Source organism: Heloderma suspectum, chromosome 4, assembly GCF_057233095.1.
Source record: "Heloderma suspectum isolate Gila_16-S chromosome 4, 16-S_ref, whole genome shotgun sequence".
Lineage (NCBI taxonomy): Eukaryota > Metazoa > Chordata > Lepidosauria > Squamata > Helodermatidae > Heloderma > Heloderma suspectum.
The window spans coordinates 55656366-55679217 of record NC_139461.1 but is presented as its reverse complement, the minus strand read 5'-3'; the positions used below and the strand labels follow the sequence as shown (position 1 = coordinate 55679217).

Below are 22852 nucleotides of genomic sequence, written 5' to 3'. Positions count from 1 at the left end.
AGAGTAACTCTCGCAATATGGCGGTGAAGACGCTGGTCTTGCGGTTGCAGCGCACGCGGACGCACACACCGCAAAGCCGCGTCCCCGGGAAAGAAGGTGTGGGCTAGAAACGAGATGAACTCGTGCCTTTGCTACTGCATGTATTTATTTATTTATTTATTTAGTGGAGAAAGAACAAACACTGCAGCTCAAGCACAGCTATGCTAAAGTCCTGGGTTTCTGTGCTTTCTAGGAACTGCTGTCACTTTTACCCCATAGGCGAGGAGGAACAGTAGCAGCAAAAGTAACTAGGCTGTCCCGTTTTCAGGCAATGGCACTGTCCCGCCGTCCTTATTAAACAAACAAACAAACAAACACTCTGAGGATATAAGCATAGACCACTGCTTTCCCTGTGGGAAAAACTGGACCGTAGCATCCTAGGGGCATGGCCTACTGACGTGGTCATAATTTACGAGAATTTCCGCTGTGGGATTTCCTAACTTCTATGCAAATGAAAGAATGGGAGGCTTCAGTCACTGCTATCGAGCATGTGTGGTCGAACTGGGCGTATTTGGCGTCTTATTACGGTACTACAAATTGTGGGATTCAAATAAGTAGGGAGTTTTTCTACTCTGAGATTACAAAAAGAGGGAAAGTTATGCTTGCCTCATCCTATAATCTCCACAGTAAGGGCACTGTCTAGTGCATTTTATTACTTTCTGTATAATTTTAGACTTGAGGAACCCAGCCATGCGGTTTCTGGTTATAAGGGTCATGCTGAGAAATGTAGTTCCCATAAAGCTGTTTCCTGGAAATTGCGAACTATGCGGATTCGTCTGAGCGAGAGAGTAATTCACCCCAGCCAAGAAGTTCTATCGTAGAATCCCATGCGACGTTACCTGGATGTAGCAACGTTGTCATCGTTTAGGCAGAAACGGATTTTTATTTTAATTTACTTAGAGCACAATCCTATCCATGTTTAGACAGAAAAAAGTCCTACAACTCCCAGCATTTCCCAGCCAGCTATGGCTGGGGAGATGCAGGACTTTTTTCTGTCTAAACATGCATAGGATTGAGCCCTTAGGCATTTTAAACTTTCAGTTTGTTAACAATGTTTACTGGTTTGCTGATTTTATGTTTTATTCTTCTCTGTATTGAGTAACACATTGTTGCACACCACCCTGGAATCTTAAATTAGATAAACGGCGATGTATAAATATTCTAAGGGCGCAATCCTACCCATGTTTAGAAGAGGAAAAGTCCTGCAACTCCCAGCATTCCTCAGCCAGCTGTGCTTTTCTTCTATATAGAAGAAATATTTTCTTACAGAAAATATAGAAGAAATAGAAGAAATATTTTCTTCTATTTCTATATAGAAGAAATATTTTCTTCTATATTTTCTTCTTCTAGGCATAGGATTGCGCCCTAAATAAAGCAACTACGTCCTCGGAACGAAAGAAGCCCTGGTCCGCGTGACCTACCCGGCGTTATTACTCGGGAGGGCCGGGCCGGGCCGGGCCGGCCGCTGAGAGACTTTGCATGTGCTCGGCTCTCGCGAGAAGGCGGAAGTTTGAACCCTTTTCGGCTTACGCCCGCCAAACTCCCGTCACCGCTGCTGGTTTTCGAGCGGCCATCTGTGGGATGCAGGCAAGAGCGTTTTGGCCCCACAGGTAGTGTATATCTGGTTTATGCATTACGACAATAACGATTTGATTATTGCAGGTGGATCGTGTGCAGGGGCAGTAACACGGGGGTGGTGGGGAGTAACCAGCCGTGTTCTGCTGTAGCAAACAACGATTTTAAAAAAGAGAGCCTTATGTCACCTTGAAGACTCAGTTTACTCCTATGCACGTCTACTCGGAAGTAAGCCTCATGGAGTTCAGTGGAATTTACTCCCAGGTCTGCTCAGTGTGTATAGGAGTACAGCCTAAATCTAGTTGTGAGGGGGTGGATGCTGAAGGACTTGTTCAGTAGTGAGGAAATTGTTAACTCTCCTCTGCTTCTTTAAGTTTAAAACAGTGATGTAGGGCAGAAAAATTTCGAAGGAAAATTTTCCAGTGCTTAATTTTTCTGTGGAAAAAATCTGTTTCATAAGTTCATTAATAACAATGAATGGGTGCCCAATTGCAAATACAATACTAGCCAACCTTGGCAGTTTCAAAGTTGTACTTTAGGTTTTTTGCTGGTGGTTATCCTTAATAAGTATGTGAGAGAACTCATATGTCATTGAAATACATATGTGTCTTAGTGTGAAATGGACTAAATAATGACAGCGAAACTGAATGGTGTCCCAGTAACCTTAATGGAGGAAGTTGAAATCTTTTGAAATAGATGTGTTATTGTCAGCATATTGTGCACAATTATTTGGACTGATAAAATTAGTGTGTGTTAACAGTTTTCAGTACCTTTGGTTTTTTTCTTAAATGTAAACCACACAAGGGAAGTACATGCTCTTGTCTTTAAATTTTTACAAGAATCCCAATAAACAAATTCTACATAATATGATATTTAAAGCACATTAAGTGTGCTTTAATTTCCCCTTCAAATATTTTAGATAAATATGTGTAGTGTACTGGGACAAAAATTAACATAGGGTACTTTTTAAAAAGTTAGTTTCTTTTACTTGTATTTAGTAAACAGTCTAAATTAGATCACTCTCTAGGGCAGTCTTCCTCAACCTGGTGCGCTCCAAATGTGTTTGACTTCAGCTCACATCAGCCTTAGCCAGTGCTCAGGAATTCTGTGAATTGTAGTTCAAAGTATCTGGAGTGTATCACCTTGGGAAAGGCTGCTCTGGGGCATAAGAACATTTTCTAATGCAAACGAAAATGTTTCCAGAAAATGACCTTATGCAAATTAGGTTAATTTGCAGTTCAGAATTTTCCAGAAAACTCGCATTATTGGTTTAAAATATTGACTTGGTTTTCATAATCAAAACAAGCCACCATGGCGTAAATAAGCTTCAGTGGCTTGTTTAAATTGACAGCGTGTGCTGGGCACCATTAGCCTAATTACCTGCCTTTATGTGGGTTGTTGTGTTGTCCGAACCTGGGTGGCATGGCTTGTTTCAGGGGGAAACAACCCTCAAATCGGTGGCATCGATTTAAACAAGCCACGGTGGCTTATTTGATCGTCCAAAGAGGCCCATTGCTTTGATTAATATATGGACTTGGCTCCTAGCAACAAATGGTCTGGAAACTTCAGCTAGTCCAAAATGGGGCAGCAAGATTGTTAACAGGGACTGGCCAATGAGATGACATTACACTAGTACTTTTCCAGCTGCACTGGCTGCCAGTCCATTTCCAGGCCCGATTCTGAATATTAATATTCAGAGTCCTAAACAGCTTGGGGCTAGGTTATCTGAAGGATTGCTTCCTCCCATATGTGCCTGCTTGGACCCTAAGCATCTTCAGGGGTCCTTCACTGTGAGCCCCTGCCAAAGGAAGTGAGGCAGGTGGCTACCAGGAAGAGGGCGTTTTCTGCTGTGGCACCCCGGCTGTGGAATGAGCTTCCTCAAGAGATTTGCCTGGTGCCTATGTCCTTCCAGTGCCAGGTGAAGATCTTTTTATTCTCCCAGTATTTTAGCTTCCTAGTCTTTGAGGTCTGGTGTTTTAACTTTGTATTTTAAATCTTTGCATTTTTTAAATTCTGGTTGTACTGTTACATTATGAACTTGAGCACACTCCGGGAGAGCGCAGAGGACAGGAAGGCCAGGTGTGCTATGGTCCATGGGGTCACGAAGAGTCCGACACGACTTAACGACTGAACAACAACTGTTACATTGTTTTAAGCTTTCATATTTTATATTGTTTTATGCTGCACTTTGTGGTTTTAATTTTTGTGAACTGCACAGAGAGCTTCAGCTATTGGGCAGTATAGGAATGAAATAAATAAAAAAATTGATCATTTTAATCAGGCAATTCAATGCAGTTGCACTGTTTTGTCAGTGGGTATTGGCAGGTATTGTCTGTTATCAATACACAAAATTCTAAGTCTTCTATCTAGCAACTGGAAATCTTATAGACTTTACCACATTCTGATTTGTGTTCAGTTTGTTTTTCTTTGCAGAGCTTTACTTAAAAGACTGAAGTTAATCATACTACACTTTGTTTGTGATAGATATTTTTGAAGCCTGTAAGCAAACAACTACAAATATCCAAGACTGAAGGCTGAACTTGAAAGCATGGATTGTGGAGCTCAGTTCATTGAAACTCTAAAGAGGATAAGATATTCAAGGGCAAATTCTCTTAATGGAGAAGACTTTGACTGGTTATTTGAGACGTTGGAAGATAAGTCATTTTTGGAGTGGTTTTGTACAACTTTGAATGAGCATCACACGTTATCTGAAGAAGAGCTGCAGTCATTTAATATACTTCTTAATTCATCAAATCCTGTATTAGAAGTGGAGGCTCTGGATGAAGTTCTCAAGACTTGCACACCTCTTGAATTAAATACCAATACTCGTGAAGAAGAAGACGAAGGAAAACTGAAAACATTAGAAGATGAACTTCAGGCTCTTCAAAAGATTAAACAGCTAAAGATTCGCCGTCGTAACAAGCTTCAATTTATGGCTTCAAGCAATAGTCTTATGTCCCAGAAGCTGAAAGAGAAAGAAGAAGAAATACCTAAAAATCTGAAAGAGGGTCAGGGGATTTTCCCTGCCCTGAATACAAAGATAAACAATGAGCTGCAGTCTCTTAGTGAACGAGTTGAGAAGCTGACCTCTTTCTTGGCTGTTGCATCTGGGCAACAAGAGCTGGATCCTCATCCTGTGCTTCTAGCCCAACTTGCTTTAGATAAATATTTGTGTCAGGAAGAACAAAGCACTGCAGCTCTTACTTTGTATACAAAAAAGCAATTTTTCCAAGGTATATCTGAACTGATTGAAAGTTCTAATGAAGAAAATTTCCAACTTTTCGATATAAGGAGTTCCTTCAGTTGTGATGAGAGCACTAATGTATGCAAAGAAAAAATAGAGCTGACTAGGCTGCAGATGGCATATGTTTGTGCTCAGCATCAACTGATTCAACAGGAAGCTAAGAATCTAAGCATGAGATCAGGTCTTCGGTGGGCGGAGGAAAATATTTGTTCTTTAAAGAAGGTAAGTTTATTATTTGAGTGCTGTTGTACGATTTAAAGGATCTGTAGATATGAACTTTAATCAGTCTCTGTGTTCTTACTGGTGTGGCGTATTACACCAGGCTCTCATATTTACGAAGAGAGAGCCAGCTTCTTGTCTGTTCAGTAGTCAGACACCCTTGGGTAGGGTCAGGGAAGGGGCAGATCTTGGAGTTGTAGGATAAACTTTAGGTGTACTAAGGGTCACTACTTAGGCTCTTCAAGACCACCTCCTATATAAGTCACCATTGATGGTGCAGCTTTCTCTTCATTCCTTGCGTTGTTCTACTTTAGGTCTTATCTATCAAAGGGGACCCAAACTACCTGTTGAGAATTACCCTGTCTTTTCCAGAGATGAGAGACTTTCCTAGCTTTAGGCTGCTTTTATGCTTTACTTTCTTTTTGACCTCCCCACCTCAGTTTGGAGGTATATTATCCACCCTCCAAATGACTGAATTTAGCATCACCATGTCCCTGGCCTTTCAGCCCTGCAGGCAACTTTGTGGCAGGGGGAACATCAGTTCAGGCAAGATCAGCTTGATGTGTGCTATCATTCTTGCTCCTTAAGTAAATGAGCCATTCTAACCAATGGATGGGTGCAACCAAATGGTATCTGCTATTTATCCTGGGTTTAAAAGGCTGGCACAAAATAGCACTGTAACAATAAGTGCTGAGCTGGCATGGAAGGGAAAAAAAGGCAAAGAGACCAGTCCTAACTCGGGAGTGGAGAACCTTTTTCCCACCAAGGGCCACATTCGCTCTGGTAATCTTTTTGGCAGCTGCATACCTTTGGTAAGCGGCTTAGACTAATTTTCCTCATATATATTCTCTCTTTCTCTCATCACCACCCCACACTTTCTTGAGAGAGAGAGAGGTGGTGAAGATTTTAATTTAAAATCATCCCTCCCCCTCACACCCCCCCCCTCACCTATCCATTCATCCATACACACCCTATTTGAGGAGGCAGAGCAGGACAGGGAAATTGCTCGGTCCCTGCTTAGACAGTTCACTTGGCTTATGTGCTGGGCAGGGAAAAAAGTCTTCTCAATTTCTCTGCCTAGTACAGAAGCCAAGCATGCTGCTGGTGGAGGAACAGATTGCTCTGTTCCTCTCCCAGCAACCTGCTGCATTTCCGTACTAGGCAGGGAGGAGAAGCCTCTTATCCCCAAAGTGGAAGCTAAGCAAGCTGCTTGAGCAGGAACAAAATGATTTCTCTGCCCTGCTCTGGCGGCTTGATTGATCTCCAGCAGGAAAGGTAAGGAGGTGGGGCTGACAGTTCCCCATTCCTCCTATAACCTTTGGAGCAGGTGGCTAGAGATCCTGGGTAAAATTGCCTATCTTTCCCAATCTTTCAACACTCGTAAGTGAATTTGAATACTTTTTTTGCAGAGTAGATTGATTAATTAAGGTGATTAAAAGCAGTGATTTAAATCACCAAGGAAAAATGGACTTACATAATTTATTTAAATTGAGTTTCACTTTGGTACTTCATATAGTTCCTAAACAATGATGCATACTAATTACTTGCCATAACCTCTAAGTCGGGGATGGGCAACTAGTGGCCTAATTTCATGTGGCCCATGGCCTAACTTCAAAAGCTCTCTGCATGTGATCAGTTTAGACATGGCAGAAGCAATCTGTCCCTTCACTGGCAGCCTGCTATATAAGAAGGAAGAGAGAAAAGGGAGTGGCAGAAAGAGAAAAAGGGTGACCCACTGTTGGCTTTGGCCCTGTTCACCACTGCTGTGTGGCCCTCAACAGATTCCGCACAAGGGAACGTAGACCTTGACAGAAAAAAGTTTGCCCACCCCTGGTCTAAATCATGTTAAACAACTGAGAGGTGAAACCATTGCCAATCTACTGCAAATCTGCCAGAGACCTCTCAATAGATCCAGTTCTACTTTCCACCTGCCCCTAACCTATTATGCCATGTTTATAATTCTTTACCTAATACTTATTTTCTATGATTCCTTATTTACATGGAAAGCTTCCTTTAATTTAATGCATCTGATAGGGGGCTATTAATTTAGTTTAAGGAGATTATAACAGCGGAATCCTAGAATCCAAACCCTGCCAGGCTAATGCCATCAGAGTGAAGGGAGTGAAGAGCAGTTTTTTTTTCCTTTCCTTTTTTGGAGTTTCCCCCTACTTTAAGTGTTTCTCTCCCATCAATGGAGAGAAATAAACTAATACCAGCTCCAGGACTGGTGTAGTTTCCCTCTGTTCTGTGCATATGTCGGGGGCATGGAAGGGTTGTGGATCCACAGCCTCTCCCAGCATGCCCACAGAAAGTTTCCTGATCAACCCTTCTTTTTACCTGTACTAATCATGACTGAATAAGTAAGGGCTGTGGAGGTCTATGTGGGCTGGAGGGGGGCATCTGAAGTCAGATTCCCATCCTTGGAGGGATATCTAAAAATAACTCCACCCACCCACCCCCTGACACCCTTCCAAGGACCATAGAATTGCAGCTTAAGTGTCTTTCAATAACTTTAGTTCCTAAAATGAGAGTTAAATTTTTATTTATTAAAATGTATTCTCTGCCTTTCTTTCAAAAAAGAAGCACAATATGGGAACTTGGTTAGTGGTCTGAGTGTGGATTAAGTAGACAAATTATTTACAGGATCTGTTTGTTTGTTTTGCAGACTCCTGAAAAAGATGGATTTGAAGCTGCAATTTCTAGTTTGAACAGTGACATTTCAAAAATAAAAAAACAGTTGGCTCAGATCAACAATGAAACCCTACCTTTGCTGGTAAAAGAAGATGCAGAGCTATTGAATATGCCTGTGGTCAGGGGTGATCTTGATCTACAGATTGCTCGTCAGGACTACTACATATCAAGACAAGATCAGATTTGTAACCAGTTGATCAAACAGAAGGCATCATTTGAACTTCTTCAGTTGACCTATGAAATTGAGTTGAGAAAACTTAGGGATAACAGCCGTCTGCTGGAAAATATGGTGCAGGATCTGAAACAGAGCAGTGACGCTTTGGCACAAACACTTGAAACAATGTCTGAGCCATCTATATCCCATCATAAAGTACCGAGAAGCACTATTGATTCAAAGGATAATGCTACACATAGGTAAGCATCTGGCTATTGCTCTACCAAAATTGAATTATTAATGCACTGAGTATGAAGTCAGCTGTGGAAAACTAACATCCTAATCCTAAATGCGGAAGTAAGTTCCATTGAAATCAATGGGTCTTTCTTGCAGATAATTGTTCGGAGCCAGTAAATACTGTTATGCATATGCAGGTGCTTTGTGTTCTTTTTTTATACAATTATTTCCTGCCGTGCAACACCAAGTTATGCCATTATCGACTGATCAGCTTTTTAGGCCACAATACTTGCATTTAAGATGATTCCCGAGTTAAGAAACCTGAAGTCATGCTGCCTAAGCCTGTACACAATTAGCATACAGATGCCCATTGAAATCAGTGGATGTAGGCTCACCTCAGTCTGCAAAGGTACAGGCTCTTCTGCTTAAAATCACGAGTATTTAAGCTGACCTGTTTTTTGCAGGGTGGTGGTGTGTTGGGTGATATAATGTACTTGCTTTCTTACTCGATTTTTTTTTTTAAGTATGCAGGTATTCTTATTTGTGTTAGTGTGCTTTTTCATCTTGTTTGAGTAAGATCTCAACCAAAAACTTAAATCAGAATAATGATCCAACTATATGAACAGCTTCTCAATATTAAGTTCAAGAGTGCCAAAGTCTGCATGGTTTGCCAATGCTTTACTGTACAATGTGCAGCTGTATTTGGGAGAATGAGTTAATGGGGTAGGGCCCAGACTTCAATTCTCTACTGCAACACACACACACACACACACACACACACACAGAGGCAATAATAACAGTAAGCATGACTCTTTTGCACTAAACTTCGTGTACAGCTTTGGCTGTTAAGGCTCAGCTACTGTCATGCTGCCATACTTAAAGAAAGAATAAGTTTCCACCAACGACTTTTACTGAAGTAATGAATGCTCATCCTACTCTATTGTATTTTCAGGTTGTTTTTGTAAGATTTATTGTACTTCAGCAAATCCCATTTTAATGTGCACTCATGTTTTTAAAGGTTGTATCAGCTTTTGGAAGGAGAGAATTCAAAACAGTTGTTCAGAACGCATGAAGGCCTTGAGCAGATGGCTGAAAAATTACATCAAGATACAGGGTCGGTGCTTGATCAATTAGCAGTAGCTAGCCAAGAACAAATTCTTCTGTTGTCAAAGATGGATGTTGATCTAACCACCCTTCGCGATTCCATGTACTGCAGTGGAGAAAGCATCTGTCTTAGCAATCAGGTGAGTCATTGGATTAGGATCAGTTGAGACGGTGGTTGTATAGTGTACTCAGTAATACTTATTATTTTATTCATACTACTGAACAAGAAGGAAACTATCTGTTTTGCTCATATATATATTTAATTTTGTGGCTGTTAGTTGCATGCTATCTAGCATATATAGCAGGCCTCCATAAATCATGTAGGCAGCAGCAAGTGCTTCTGGACCTCTAGCAAACTCTGGGCCTGGCTAGAACATCCTGGTCCACTGGGTCTGCCCTTTCTCCTGCTTTGCCTCCTGAGGTTCACAGTAGTGAGCTCTCTTGCATACTCACTCCCAGAGCTAGAAGCAGCTACTTGGGTGTAGGAAGAGCACGATAGCTGGTTTCCTTGGCCTCCGTCTCCTTTATCTCTTCCCTCTAGAGTGGGCTGTCTGCCTTTCCTCTTCAGTTCCAAACAGCATAGCCACCTCAGGGCTGAAGTGCTGCCTGTCCCATGGCCTATGCAGGATTGTGCTCCTCCTAGTTGCATCTAGCTCTGGCACGACATATGCAGGACTGCTCCATCCTTTCCCCATTTTTGGCAGGTGCCACAGGGCATGTGTTTTGGCCCTAATCCCCCTGCTTGTCCAAAGCCGTTTTTTGCAGCATCAGCTGCCGTTGAAGAAGGTAGATGTCACATGAAGCTCTAATGCTTCTTCTGTCTTTTCCAAACACCAGCGGAACATAGCCTGCCCCCATGAGTTCTCTGCATTACCCAGATGACCCAGCAAAGGGGAAGGATTCATGGCAGCCACAAGTAATACCTTGCTATTCAGAGCCAAGCCAAATTCCTGTGGATCTTTGATATACAGAATTAATTTAGGCTTCCTGAGAATTCCAAGATTCCCTTTTTAAAGAAGCACATTTCAAAAATGTATGGCCAGTAGTTGCTGAAGGTTACAAAAAAAAGGAGTTAAGGTGGTGGCTGTTTCTCTAGTTAGATATATTTAAAATTCAGATGCATTGAACTCGTTATTGTGTTTGTTCCATATTTAGGATTTGGCTGAGCAGTTTAATCGGTTGGAATATCAGATGAATAAATTAAATCATCTTATTATGGATTTTCTTGCTGATATAAAGGCTAAGAAGAAGGTGTTGGAGAATAATAAATTACAACAGATGGAAAGAAAACTCTATGTGTACTTTTTCAAAGATGGGGAACGTTTGGAGAGTGTTGTCAAAAGATTGGATCAACAAGTTAAGGCTCAAGCCATGTCTTAAAGATTAAATGTTAGATTCCTAGCATAGAATTTTGGGTTAAAATGTTTTGTTTAAAATTTTTAAACTCTTTTATTGAACATTGAAATTCAAGAAAAAACATAAGGGCTGTTTCTGCATCAGAAAATCACGAGAAAAAAAAAGTACTGTCAATTACTTACTCGAGCAGTTTGGTATCCTATGCATTTTGAATTCAGGGACACAATAAAATATGAGAAATATTCTCAAAGAAAATTGTAACAAACAGAAAAAGCAAACACCCTTGTAGCAAGTCTGTTTATATTTGTTACAAGACTTCCCATGTTTATTACAGTTTTGGAGGAGAAATTTCATTTTACCTGGGAGGAAGAGCACCAGCTCAAAATGTGTAAGACACTTCATTCACCAGTAAATTATTCCATTACTTTTCTTCCCCTTCCCTAGAATTAACAAATGCATCATTACAGCTCTGTATTACTATGGACTCAACCACATATCATGTGCATATAGCTCATTTCTATTACGCCTGTTTTTGCCTTATGCTGGTTTTAATCTGACATCATCTGCTTTGGACTTCCCCAGTGTTCTGTGCAATACTCTGTAGCAGCATCCTCCAGCCTGGTGCCCTCCAGATGTTTTGGACTACACATCCCATTATAGCCAGCCAGTGTCTCAACATTCCCAGCTACATCTGAAGAGCTCCTGGTTAGAGAAGGCTGCTCTACTGACTCTGTCCATTGCACTACATAGAATTGCAATGGGTAACTAAGGCTGACGTTGTATAGCCACATACATAGGGATAAACCCCATTGAACTCATTAGGACTTGGTTCTGAATAGTCATGTATAGATTACACTATTAGCATTCTGTACGTGCGTACGATCAATTGTGGCCTTCAATCTCAGTGCTAGATACAGTAGAGGTGGAGATTAAGGGCACAATTCTGAGCATACGTACTTCCATATGTCCTGGAGCGTTCAATGGAATTTTCAAATTAAATGTATTTTAGATTAGGCTGTGAATACTGATACTTAAAAGTGTGATTTTGAGTGTTATGTCTCAAATATGTAAACTCTGTAAGCATCTAATACATTTTTAACAGTTCCATGTGCCGAGGGTTTTATTTTCTAGAAATAGGAAAAATTATAGAAATGTATTAATGTTTATCCTATGTGTATACTGCACTCCTAGGTTGCTCTGGGGGCTATCCTACTTTACACTTACAATTTCCTGAGGTAGGTTTGTGACTTTTGAAAATCCAAACAGTAAGCTTTATTGCTGGGCAGGGATTTTGAATAAAGTCTCCCCACTCCAGCCCACCATCCTCTATTGGGTCTGCAGATTAACAGAAGTGGGCTAGTTCACCTGCTTTCTGGGGCGGACTATTCTGTGGAACTTGGGAGTCCACGCCCCTACATCCATCAAACCTTATGAAGCCTGCTCTGAAGCATTCTGATGATAGACAAGTAAATTTGGGCATTTGTGACATGCCTCTAAACTTGTGGGTTTCATTGATTTTTTACACTTTTATCCCGTCCTTCCATAGAGTGGTGTCTATGGTTATCTCACCTATTTAATCCTCACAACAACTGTGTGGAAGGTTAGGTTGAAGGATGGTCACTGGTGTAAGGCAGGAGTGGGGAACAAATAACACCCCCCTGACTGAATTATGACTAGGGGTGTGGCCACCCCCTGATGTCATCCTATCCCTGACCAAAGTGCCAGTTGGAGCTCTGGTTAGGAACAGGCTTTACTGCATATGGGCTTTCCCTGGTTGAAGAAAGGTCACAAGCAGTGAAGTCACCCCAACTGAGGCAGCAGCTGGAGTGCTTTAGTTGTCTTCTTTGCCAGGGATGCCTTGCTTTGTGGCCTGTAGCATGTAAATGTACAGCTTGTTCAACTGGCTGGGGTTTGGGGAATTTGGGGGGGTTGGTTTTATTATCTTGTTTTTCCTGTACTTTATTCTTTTAACTCTTTGTAAATAGTTAAAAGAATAATGTACAGAGAACATGTTACTGAGCAGATTAAAATATTACTACTAATAATAAAATAGAGTGGCCGTGGTGGCTTAGTGGTTAAGACGCTGAACTGCAGACTGGAAGGTCGGCAGGTCAGCTGTTCGAGACCCGAGTGCTGCATGACGGAGTGAGCTCCCGTCTTCAGTCCCAGCTCCTGCCATCGTAGCAGTTCGAAAGCAAGAAATTGCAAGTAGATAAATAGGTACCGCCTCGGCGGGAAAGGTAATAGCGTTCCATGCACCTCGGTGTTCAGTCATGCCGGCCACATGACCACGGAAGCGTCTTCGGAGAGCGCTGGCTCTTCGGCTTAGAAACGGGGATGAGCACCGCACCCTAGAGTCGGACACGACTGGTTGGGGACACCTTTACCTTTAATAATAAAATATGTTTTGATTTTTATTCTGTATTTCACTGTAAACTCTTAAGCACTATTTGATGGGAAAAGCAGGATGACATTTTAACCCAGTGGCTGTAAAAAAATATACACAAACATGTTTGTGGGGGCATTTTAGTACCCTATGCCATTTTCCAATGTATCCTGGGGTGGTAAAATGCCCCCACAAATGTCGGTGGTGTCAGAAGAAGTATATTATAAACTCAAAATATTAGAAAAGTTATCATAAACTGTCAATATGTAGAACTTATTACTAAGGGCTAACGTTTTTGGTGTTATGGGGTATTTTTCTACTGTCATAACAAATCTGTCTCTAGTGAGGTAAATGTTCTCCAATAAAATCTCATGGTTTGTGCCAATCTACTGACACCCAGAGTACTTAGACTATTTCCCTAGACCAGTTTTCTTTGGAAAATCCAAAGGGACATTTATACCACTGGTATGTTGCCTGATTTGGGGGACATAAAGACACCCCAGTAGCAGAATCAATAGATTCTGGGGGTATTTTTCCAGAAAGAGAACAGCAAGTGGTAAGAGGCTGAAATTTGGGGACATTATGCAGGTAATAAAAATCGACAATGTCGCGGGGGGCGGGGTTATCTTAAATGCTGGTTTGCCTGAGATTGTATAAATTGTATGATAAATTGCATGAGACTGTATGAATGCATTTGGGGTGCCCCTTTAGGCCGCCCTGTTTCACTGGGGAACAAAGCCCGCTGGGCTCGGTGGAGCTTTGAACTGCCACCTCAGCGAGCGATTTCCTTCCAGAGTCCTCTGTGACTGACACCAAGGGGCCAGATCCAGCACTTCGGCTTTTACAGGGGGCGCGGGCACGGCTGGCCGGGGCAGGCCCCGCGCGAGCGGAGAGTCAAAAGGAGCGCCCGACCCAAGCCCCCCTCCGCGGCACAGCCGCGCCGGAAGGGGAGGGGCTCAGGCGGCAGTGGCGGCGGAGGCTCGGCTCGGCTCGGCTCGCCCTTCGCGCCGCGCCGGAGCTCCGTCCTAAGCGCGGCCGAGCGCCGTGCCGGGCTGCCGGAGATGCTGCTCCGGGCCGGGCTGGGAGCCCGGGAGCCTGGCTTAAGGCCGTGGCTGCGCAGCGGTCGGGCGCTCTTGCTTACGGCGAGGCAGGCGGCAGCGGCAGCAGCAGCAGCAGCCGCGGAGCCGAGCCCGCCGTCGGCTTCCCGGGGCAGGCCGCGGCATGGAGTTGGTTGGCGTGGAGCCTTCGGGCCCCGCTCTCGGGTGGCGGGACACGAGCAGGTGCTGCCTTCTCGTTCTGGGCGGCCAGCCGCAGGGTTGGGGCTTCGCGTGGCTTCGTTTCTAAAAGGATAAATGCCGGGGCTTCAGCCTGCCCGGGTGGCCAAGCCGTCCGTCCCGAGAGGCCTCGCTTTAATCCTCCGTGGTATGACTGATACGCCCGGAGAGGTAGCCGGAAGTATAAGCCACTCTGCGTATGCACAGAGAGCCCCCAATTTGTTCGTAACTGCTAGGGCGCGGCTACAGAATCGCAAGCAAATTCCGATTAGCGCTGGGTTCTGCAGTAATTCCTAAGGGGCACTGGATTAAACTGATACCGATGTGAAATAAGACCTCCCCCCCGCCCCTCCTGTCATACTACATTCCCACACGATACATACATCTTTGTGGAGGTGAAGTGACTTGTGGGTCAAGAGCTAGACTTGGGAGACTGGGCTGAAAATAAAAACAAATAATGCCCTGATAGATTTCTCTAATTGAGGCAGTAGTCAACCCCCCTTTTCTGTTGTGTTGCATACTGTATTTTAGAGATTAACACTGATAGGGCATATTAAGAAGGCCCATGAGTTTACTTAGAAAATACATTATTAGCCATGAACTGCTGATGAAATTCAGTAAAGTTCGTTAAATTGTGCGTGTGAGAAAAGTATTGAAAGAGATGTTGATATGTTTCCTGTCTTTCTAGGTTCCATTTCCCTGTGTGGAGTCTCTTTGTTACTTCAGCACATCAACCCTCCATGAAAATTCTGAATATGGCAGATTAGTATATCATGGAAATTTGGCAAAAGTGGTATTAGGTGGGTGTATGAGGGTTAAGCTTCCCATTATGCTTTGGCTTTGAACACTTCGGTTTTTATATATTCAGCATAATTTTTCACAATCCTGAGCATATGTAAGTTTAGGTGTAAGGACCACTGAACTCACTAAGATTTACTTCGGAGTTAAACATGCACAGCTTTAGGATTGTATGCTATGGTCATGCTGTTTTCAGAAAACAATGAGAGAAATAGGATTTCTGAGGGTGCTGACGTCATTGTTCAGTACCAACTTCCATAATTGTGTCATGGGATCTCAGAATCGTGCATCACTCGTCATGCTGACCTTAGGGTATGCTCAGGTGCTGTTATTATGTGTAATAGGAACAGTTTGGGAGTTGCTTTTCCAAGACTTATTGAATGGGGTATAAGGCTGTCAATGGCTACTAGTCCTGATGGCTATATATTGCCTCCAATATTGGAGGTAGTATGCCTCTGTATACCAGTTGCTGGGGAACATGTGCAAGAAGGTGCTATTGCATTCATATCCTTGTGGGCTTCCCATTTGGGGATTTTTATCTTTGCTGTTTTAAATACTGCTGTTTTTAGTTTACGCTGCTGCTCATTTTTGTTATTTGTTGACTGTTTTAGGGCACATTTCTATGGGATCTGCCCTTGATACTTGTAAGGACTCGGAGTTAAGAGAACCTAGTGCTGAGCAGGAGGTGTGGCAGAGGCAACCCTTGCCTCCACTACACCTCCCACTCTGCATTTTAGCTAGATTGGCTTTTTCGCCTGACTAGCTGAGGCATCAGGGAGGGGGAGGGAAGAAGGCTGGGGAGGCCTCAGGATACGGCATAAGCCGCCCTCTCCAGTCCTCTCTCCTCCTACGGGAACACGGGAAACGGAGGGGGAGTGGGCGGGGAGTGCAGATTCCTGGCTCCAAGGTCAGAGGGGTGTCTCAAACCTCGGATCCAGTAATACAAAATATTCTGTGACCCCCTAGACTCTGTCTAGGGGCCATAGAATTGCTGCCTTAATGGGTTTTTTTTTAGCTGACCTGAAAGTGTTGTTAATAGAGTGGGATGTTTTAAAAGAATTGAGAAAAAGCTACATGTCAAACAAGTTGGGAAGTTGTTTTCTAGCACAAGCCTATTCAAGTTTACTCAGAAGTTTGTCCTTCTGTATTCACTGAGGCATGCTTCCTAGTAAGTGTGTTTAGGATTTCAGCCTAACACTGCAAAGTCCCATAGAATTTCATGGGGATTTCTACCAGATAGTGTTGCAACCTAAGTTAAGGACTACATGCTATTTACATTATCTGGTTGTGTGGCAGTAATACGTATTAGGTTAAAAGTTATTTTCAATTTATAAGTATTAATCTTTCTTTCTCTTGCAGGAGTGAAGTTTTTCTCTTATTCTACCAGCATATTTAGCCTTTGCATGATGCCTATCATCATCTTCAAAACTGGTATGGGTATTGACAGCCTTCCCTTGCAAATTGCCTTTTACAGTGTTGTGGGATTCTTTACGTTCATAACACCAGTTACTCTGCATTTAATTACCAAGGGCTACGTAATCCGGCTGTACCATAAGGCTGAAACGGACACCTACACAGCCATTACATATAATGCTATTTTGGCAGAAAAGAAAACTGTGTTCCATCAAAATGATGTGAAGATTCCAGACATCAGCAAGATGTTCACAACATTCTATGCTAAAAGTAAATCACTGCTTGTTAACCCAATGCTTTTTCAATATCCTCAAGACTATAGCCATCTTATGGGTTATGACAAGCCTTTTACATTTGACTTGGAAGAACCAAAACAATCCACTGAAGACAAATAGAATTCTAAAATGCCAGATGTTTTTGTATAAAATATTTGTGTATGTGCAGGGTATTCAGAATTCTTTCACAGATTGTAAGTTACAAAATCCCAGAGCATTTTTTCTTCATTAAAATATAGTTCATTCAATAAATTAAAAATTAACATGATTAAAACTGTTTCCAGAGGGGAAGCCATGCAAATCTGTTGCCACAAAAATCCGTGGCATCTTAAAAGAATGACAAATTTATTATAGCATAAGCTTTTGTGGACAAGTCAAATTTGTTTGTCTTTTAATATGCCACAATACCTTTTGGTGATTAAAACTGGAGTTCATTTCAAAAAGAATGTACATAAAAATGGGAGATGAGTTCTCAGTAGTCCAGTTCACACAAGATTGGTGACTTATATTGAGTTCATTAACCCAAGCATATGCCAGGTTCATGCAGCCGCCATTTTGAATATATGACTTCCCCTAGGGGCAATCAGGGGTTGTGGCATGGCATACAAACCCATCCAGCATGGGTTAGTTGAGAGTTTATCAACCCACACTTAACCCAACTACTAATCGAAGGTTAAGTGTGGGTTGTTTAACCCTCCATTAACCCACAGTGGCTCGGTTCTGATGACACACCGCAACCCCCGATCACCCCAGAGGTTGCATGTTCAAAACAGCAGCCACACATACCATCGCTAATCATGAGTTAATTAAACCACAATAGCTCACTATGTTGTGCAAACTGGGTCAGTCTGTGATTAGTCCTGCTTTTAACCATGATGACATAACGACATGGGTAGTTGTTACGATTGAACCCTGCACTATGATTTAACTATGGGTTGTTAACCATGGACAACCCAAGAAGAGAATCCATGGGTTGTTATTGGGTTGTGAACTCTGGATTCGTGGTTAACAACCCATAGTTAAACCATAGTGCAGGGTTTGCATGTAACAACACATGATGTCGAGTACTCAACATGTGCTCTGGGTTGTCATTATGTGTGAACCAGGTAATTGCCTGTGTTCATACAATGCTTTTTGTTATTGGTTGTTGAACCATGGACTGTCATCATGTGCGAACCCAGAACTATGAGTTAACTATGGGTTATTAACCACGAACAACCAATGAAGAGAACCCATGGATTGTTAGATTGTGAACTCTGGGTTGTTTAAACCATATGTTGTCATTACGTGTGAACCCAAAATTGTGCGTTGTTCATGGGTTATTTGCCAGGCTACAAAGGTGGCAGAAAAGAACGCTGAAAATAACTCCAGCAGTTCTACATGCCAGTACTACACTGCCATAGAAGCATATGGGATTCAGGGAGGGAGTGGACAAAGGGGCCAGGAACCGAACAACCCAGGAATTGAAAACAGCAACCCGTGGTTTACTCAATCATCTGGCAGCCAAATCATGGATTAACTCAGGGTAAGGCAACAACTCATGGGTTAATTAAACCATGGGTTGTTACATGAGAACCAAGTCATTAATTGCATTTGAACTTTTTGTGCTTGAGTCACAAATGTTAGATGGCAGTCCAAGACACTTCAGAGATGTGTGGGTGATGCATTTCTGGGTACATGCATCCCAGTGCTCTGTGCAACTCTTTAAACTGCCCTCACTTCTCTCCAGGAACTGGCAGCCAAATCTGTTGTTTCACTGCAGTGGCACCTTGGCACAGTATTCTTTCTCTCCCCCTTTCCTTTTACCTCCTTAATACTGTATTTATAAAAAAATATATACTACTATTTATTTAAAAAATCACATATCTCTACCAAAGTTGCTTCTGTTCTTCCTAAGCTGGCCCATACTGTTGAGAGTTTCCTTATATAGACTCGGTTCACATGTCACAACAACCCACGGATCAATGATATTCTGCATGTGAACTAGACCAACTAGTTCTACCAACTAGTGGAAGACTACCAACACCCTGTCCCTGAAATGGTAGCAACTGAATGGCGGACGTGAAGAGGTTTGGGAGTAGCAGAAGGAAGAAAGATCTTTGAAGCCGATTGAACTTCCAATTCCAGATTCACCAGAATTGCGTCCTAGCCTTTGTGCACCGTCCAGTAACCTCTGTTAAAATTTGAGAGATTTACTGCTAAGTAAATACATTTCGAACAAGTGCGTTTGCATTTGTTGAATGGTAGAAATAACTCGGAGCTTTCCAAAAGTTGCAACTAAAAGAAATAAATAAGGCTCCCCTTAGCAAGAGCTTCAAAAATTCTCCTACATCTTCCCACAAAGGCTTGGATCCAAAGAGCCTACTGCAAGAATGGACGCACATCTGCTCATGTGTAGAGCTGTTTGCTAACTTCTCCCTCCAGTGCCATGTGCAATGCAGGTAATGTCGGTGGATCTTTGGATCCAAGCCAAGGATTTCAAGCATTTCAAGTATTGGTAAAAAACTGGTCTTGGGTCTTCTGAATGAAGCTGCCTTAGAAATGTGCTCTGAAATCAGTAAGCCAAGTTGTTGTTAAGTCGTGTCCGACTCTGTGACCCCATGGACCATAGCACGCCAGGCCTTCCTGTCCTCTGCTCTCTCCCGGAGTGTGCTCATGTTCATATTCATTGCATCGGTGATGCTATCTAGCCATCTCATCCTCTGCCATCCCCTTCTTTTGCCTTCAGTCTTTCCCAGCATCAGGGTCTTTTCCAGAGAGTTTTCTCTTTGCATTAGGTGGCCAAAATATTTCAGCTTCAGTATCTGTCCTTCTAATGAGCAGTCAGGGTTGATTTGCTTTAGGATGGACTGATTTGACCTCCTTGCAGTCCAGGGGACTCGTAAGAGTCTTCTCCAGCACCACAGTTCGAAAGCATCGATTCTTCGGCGCTCAGCCTTCCTTAAAGTCCAGTTCTCACAGCCATACATTACTACTGGGAAAACCATAACTTTGATTATATGGACCTTTGTTGGCAAGGTGATATCTCTGCTTCTTACTATGCTGTCTAGGTTTGCCATAGCTTTCCTCCCAAGGAGCAAGCGTCTTTGAATTTCATGGCTACAGTCACTGTCTGCGGTGATCTTGGAGCCCAAGAAAATAAAATCTGTCACTGCTTCCATTTCTTCCCCTTCCATATGCCAGGAAGTGATGGGGCCAGATGCCGTGATCTTCGTTTTTTTAATGTTGAGTTTCAAACCAGCTTTTGCACTCTCACCCCTCAACAAGAGGCTCTTTAGATCCTCTTCGCTTTCTGCCATTAGGGTGGTATCATCTGCATATCTGAGGTTGTTGATAATTCTCCCGGCAATCTTAATTCTGACCTGTGATTCATCCAACCTGGCGTTTCTCATGATGTACTCTGCATATAAATTAAATAAGCAGGACAACAATATGCAGCCTTGTCTAATTCCTTTCCCAATTTGGAGCCAATCGGTTGTTCCATGTCCGGTTCTTACTGTTGCTTCTTGACCCTCGTACAGGTTTCTCAGGAGACAGGTAAGGTGGTCTGGTACTCCTATCTCTTTCAGAATTTGCCACAGTTTGTTGTGATCCACACAATCAAAGGTTTTAGCGTAGTCAATGAAGCAGAAATAGGTGTTTTTCTGGAATTCTCTTGCTTTCTCCATGATCCAGCGAATGTTGGTGATTTGATCTCTAGTTACTCTGTCTCTTCGGAACCCCACTTGTACTTCCGGTAGTTCTCGGTTCACATACTGCTGAAGCCTAGCTTGTAGGATTTTGAGCATCACCTTGCTGGCATGTGAAATGAGCGCAATTGTACAGTAGTTTGAACACTGTTTGGCCAAGTAGACCAGGATTATTATGAAACAGATAGATATGAGCTAAACTGTTGTGTAATCTTTATAGAACAGCACAAAATTGCTGTTGAATGCTGCTAATGGAGAAATAAGGGAATGGAACCAACATCATTGCTGACATTCAGCAAACACGTCTGACCCAAGTATCATTCACTTCCAGCTGCAGCATGCTCTTGGGTGAAATAGAACTTCTTAGTTGTGATCTCCTTAGGCTCCTGCATAAAATTAACTGCTAAGCCTGCAATACTATGCATGCTTAGTTGGATATTTAAGAGTAAAATGCATAGAGTAAATCAGCCTTCCCCAGCCTGGTGCCCTTCGCATGTTTTGGGCTACAGCTCTCAGCATTCTTGAGCATTAGCCATGCTGGCTGGTGCTGATGGGAGTTGAAGTCCAAAACATCTGGAGAACACCATGTTGGGAAGGGCTGGGATAAACAGACACTTAGAGGATTGTACCGTAAAGGAAACTAGATGGATTGAGAAGGTCCTTACGATAAAAGCCATTTGATACTACTACTTGGAATGTTTTCTCACATGAGCCTTTTTTGTGTACGGGTGTTACAGTTGCTGTGGAACAGAAAAAGCAAAAAATAGAAATATGTAAGTTGAATGCACATATATAATGCAAATATGTAATTTGAATGTAAATAGAATGCTGTGGCCATTGCAGGTTTTATATTTGCATAACAAGCCTCATCAAACAAAATGCAGCTTAAGCTTCACATGTGAAAATGCCCATGGTGAATTCTTTACCCATGTGTCAATATAGTGACAGAAGGTTTAGAGATGCCGGATGTTGTAGTATAATTTAATTTGAAATCGTTGCTCAAGATCAGTGAGTTTTTTTCTGAATGGTTACCATTAAAACAGCATAAACAACCAAGAGACTTGTTGCATATTAAAGACCAATAGATTTATGGCATAAGTTTCCATGGACTTCATTCGACTTGATGAGGTGCAGGAAATATTATCCTCAGTTGGCAGGGGTGTGCATATGTGTGGACAGACAGACAGGCACGCGCACACACGGATATAGAATGAAACAACAGTAAACTGGTCAAATGGCAATGACATATAAAAATATATTTACATCCTGCTTTTTTCCCATCTTGCAAGGAACCTAAGGTGGCTTATGTGGTTCCTGTGAGATAGGTTAAGCTGAGAGTCAGTCACTGGCCCAAAGTCACCCAGTGAGGTTCATGGCCAAGTAGGGACTAGAAACTGGATTTCCCGAGTCCAGTACTCTTAACAACTATGCTGCATTGGCTGTCTGTTATTTTGCTGTATATCTGTGTGGAGTGTGTGAATGCATGCGTACACACACACCTCCCTGCCAACTGAGGATAACACTTCATGTATCTGATCAAGAGGTCTCTAGTCCCCGAAGCTTATACCATAATAAATGTGTTAGTTTTCAAGGGAGCACAAGCCTCTTTGTTTTTCTGCTCCGGCATAGCATGACTCTCTGGACATTATAACTGCAGCATGAGAGCATGGCTGTCTCAAGTGTCAAAGATTTCTTGGACAAAGATTACAGTGGACAAATTGGATGAATATTTTGAGATAATAAAAATAAAATTTAAGTGACTCTTGTTCATTTCCTGCTCAGGTCATTTTAGATAAATTCAAGAAGGTGATAATGGATTACAAAGAATTTGTCAAGTTCTAAGGTTCAAACTTGCTTTGCGATACTCTAACATCAAAATCACTATAATCTTTTTGCCATATAATGAATCTGGATTGGGTTTGTATCTTTCAGCTTACCTTTCATAAGGTAATGCTTCTTGATGATTAGATAAAGTGTATTGTCTTATTTTCCATCATATTGCCTGGGAGTGATGAATGTGCCGGACCCAGTAGTAAACCCTGCTTATTGCAATTGTATTGATTACAAGTGAATTCTACTGGGATTCGAAAAGGGTACATCTAAATCCTATTTATTTCATTAGCAGAATGTCTAGTTAAGCACTTAGTCCAAATTAAAGGCAATGGGACTTCAAGTATATCTGAAATCTGGGTGCCAAGTGTTTAGAATCAAAATGCATCTGCTGAAGGTATCAAACAATGAAAGAGTATTTGCAAAAGTGTCTCTGCCTTTATAAACCACTAGAGGGACTCATAACCTGACCTATAGCATTGATGAGATCTGTCAGCCATATTTATACAATTTCAGACAAACCAGCATTTAAGAGAGGTGGATAAGTATGAATTATTAAGTAAATGTA

At 42.3% G+C, this 22852-nt stretch overlaps 2 protein-coding genes across 6 annotated transcripts; both read left to right on the top strand.

The window, feature by feature from the left end:
• Nucleotides 1-11728, top strand: HAUS3 (HAUS augmin like complex subunit 3). Of its 4 annotated transcripts, none has more exons than XM_084849262.1 (6): nucleotides 1-96; nucleotides 1390-1649; nucleotides 4099-5080; nucleotides 7743-8182; nucleotides 9178-9403; nucleotides 10419-11728. In XM_084849262.1, exons 3-6 carry the CDS (start codon nucleotides 4163-4165, stop codon nucleotides 10641-10643), a joined length of 1809 nt encoding a protein of 602 aa, XP_084705388.1. In that variant the 5' UTR covers nucleotides 1-96; nucleotides 1390-1649; nucleotides 4099-4162; the 3' UTR covers nucleotides 10644-11728. The 4 variants fall into 4 exon arrangements, with proteins under 4 accessions (XP_084705388.1, XP_084705390.1, XP_084705389.1 ...); XM_084849264.1 differs by having other exon boundaries at nucleotides 4048-5080; XM_084849263.1 differs by lacking the exon at nucleotides 1390-1649.
• A 2226-nt stretch (nucleotides 11729-13954) lies between these two features.
• Nucleotides 13955-22213, top strand: TMEM70 (transmembrane protein 70). 2 transcript variants are annotated; one of them, XM_084849267.1, is made up of 3 exons: nucleotides 13955-14285; nucleotides 14968-15079; nucleotides 16437-22213. In XM_084849267.1, exons 1-3 carry the CDS (start codon nucleotides 14067-14069, stop codon nucleotides 16883-16885), a joined length of 780 nt encoding a protein of 259 aa, XP_084705393.1. In that variant the 5' UTR covers nucleotides 13955-14066; the 3' UTR covers nucleotides 16886-22213. The 2 variants fall into 2 exon arrangements, with proteins under 2 accessions (XP_084705393.1, XP_084705394.1); XM_084849268.1 differs by having other exon boundaries at nucleotides 13955-14450.
• The last annotated feature ends 639 nt before the right edge of the window (nucleotides 22214-22852 follow it).

What these genes read in the sequence shown, in the direction of transcription:
- HAUS3 (XM_084849263.1), top strand. Translation starts at nt 4,163, where the DNA reads ATGGATTGTGGAGCTCAGTTCATTGAAACTCTAAAGAGGATAAGATAT. An exon ending in ATATTTGTTCTTTAAAGAAG is followed by an intron (nt 5,081 to 7,742) that starts GTAAGTTTATTA and finishes TTTGTTTTGCAG; the next exon opens with ACTCCTGAAAAAGATGGATT. An exon ending in GCATCTGTCTTAGCAATCAG is followed by an intron (nt 9,404 to 10,418) that starts GTGAGTCATTGG and finishes TTCCATATTTAG; the next exon opens with GATTTGGCTGAGCAGTTTAA.
- TMEM70 (XM_084849267.1), top strand. Translation starts at nt 14,067, where the DNA reads ATGCTGCTCCGGGCCGGGCTGGGAGCCCGGGAGCCTGGCTTAAGGCCG. An exon ending in GGGTGGCGGGACACGAGCAG is followed by an intron (nt 14,286 to 14,967) that starts GTGCTGCCTTCT and finishes CTGTCTTTCTAG; the next exon opens with GTTCCATTTCCCTGTGTGGA. An exon ending in TTTGGCAAAAGTGGTATTAG is followed by an intron (nt 15,080 to 16,436) that starts GTGGGTGTATGA and finishes TTTCTCTTGCAG; the next exon opens with GAGTGAAGTTTTTCTCTTAT.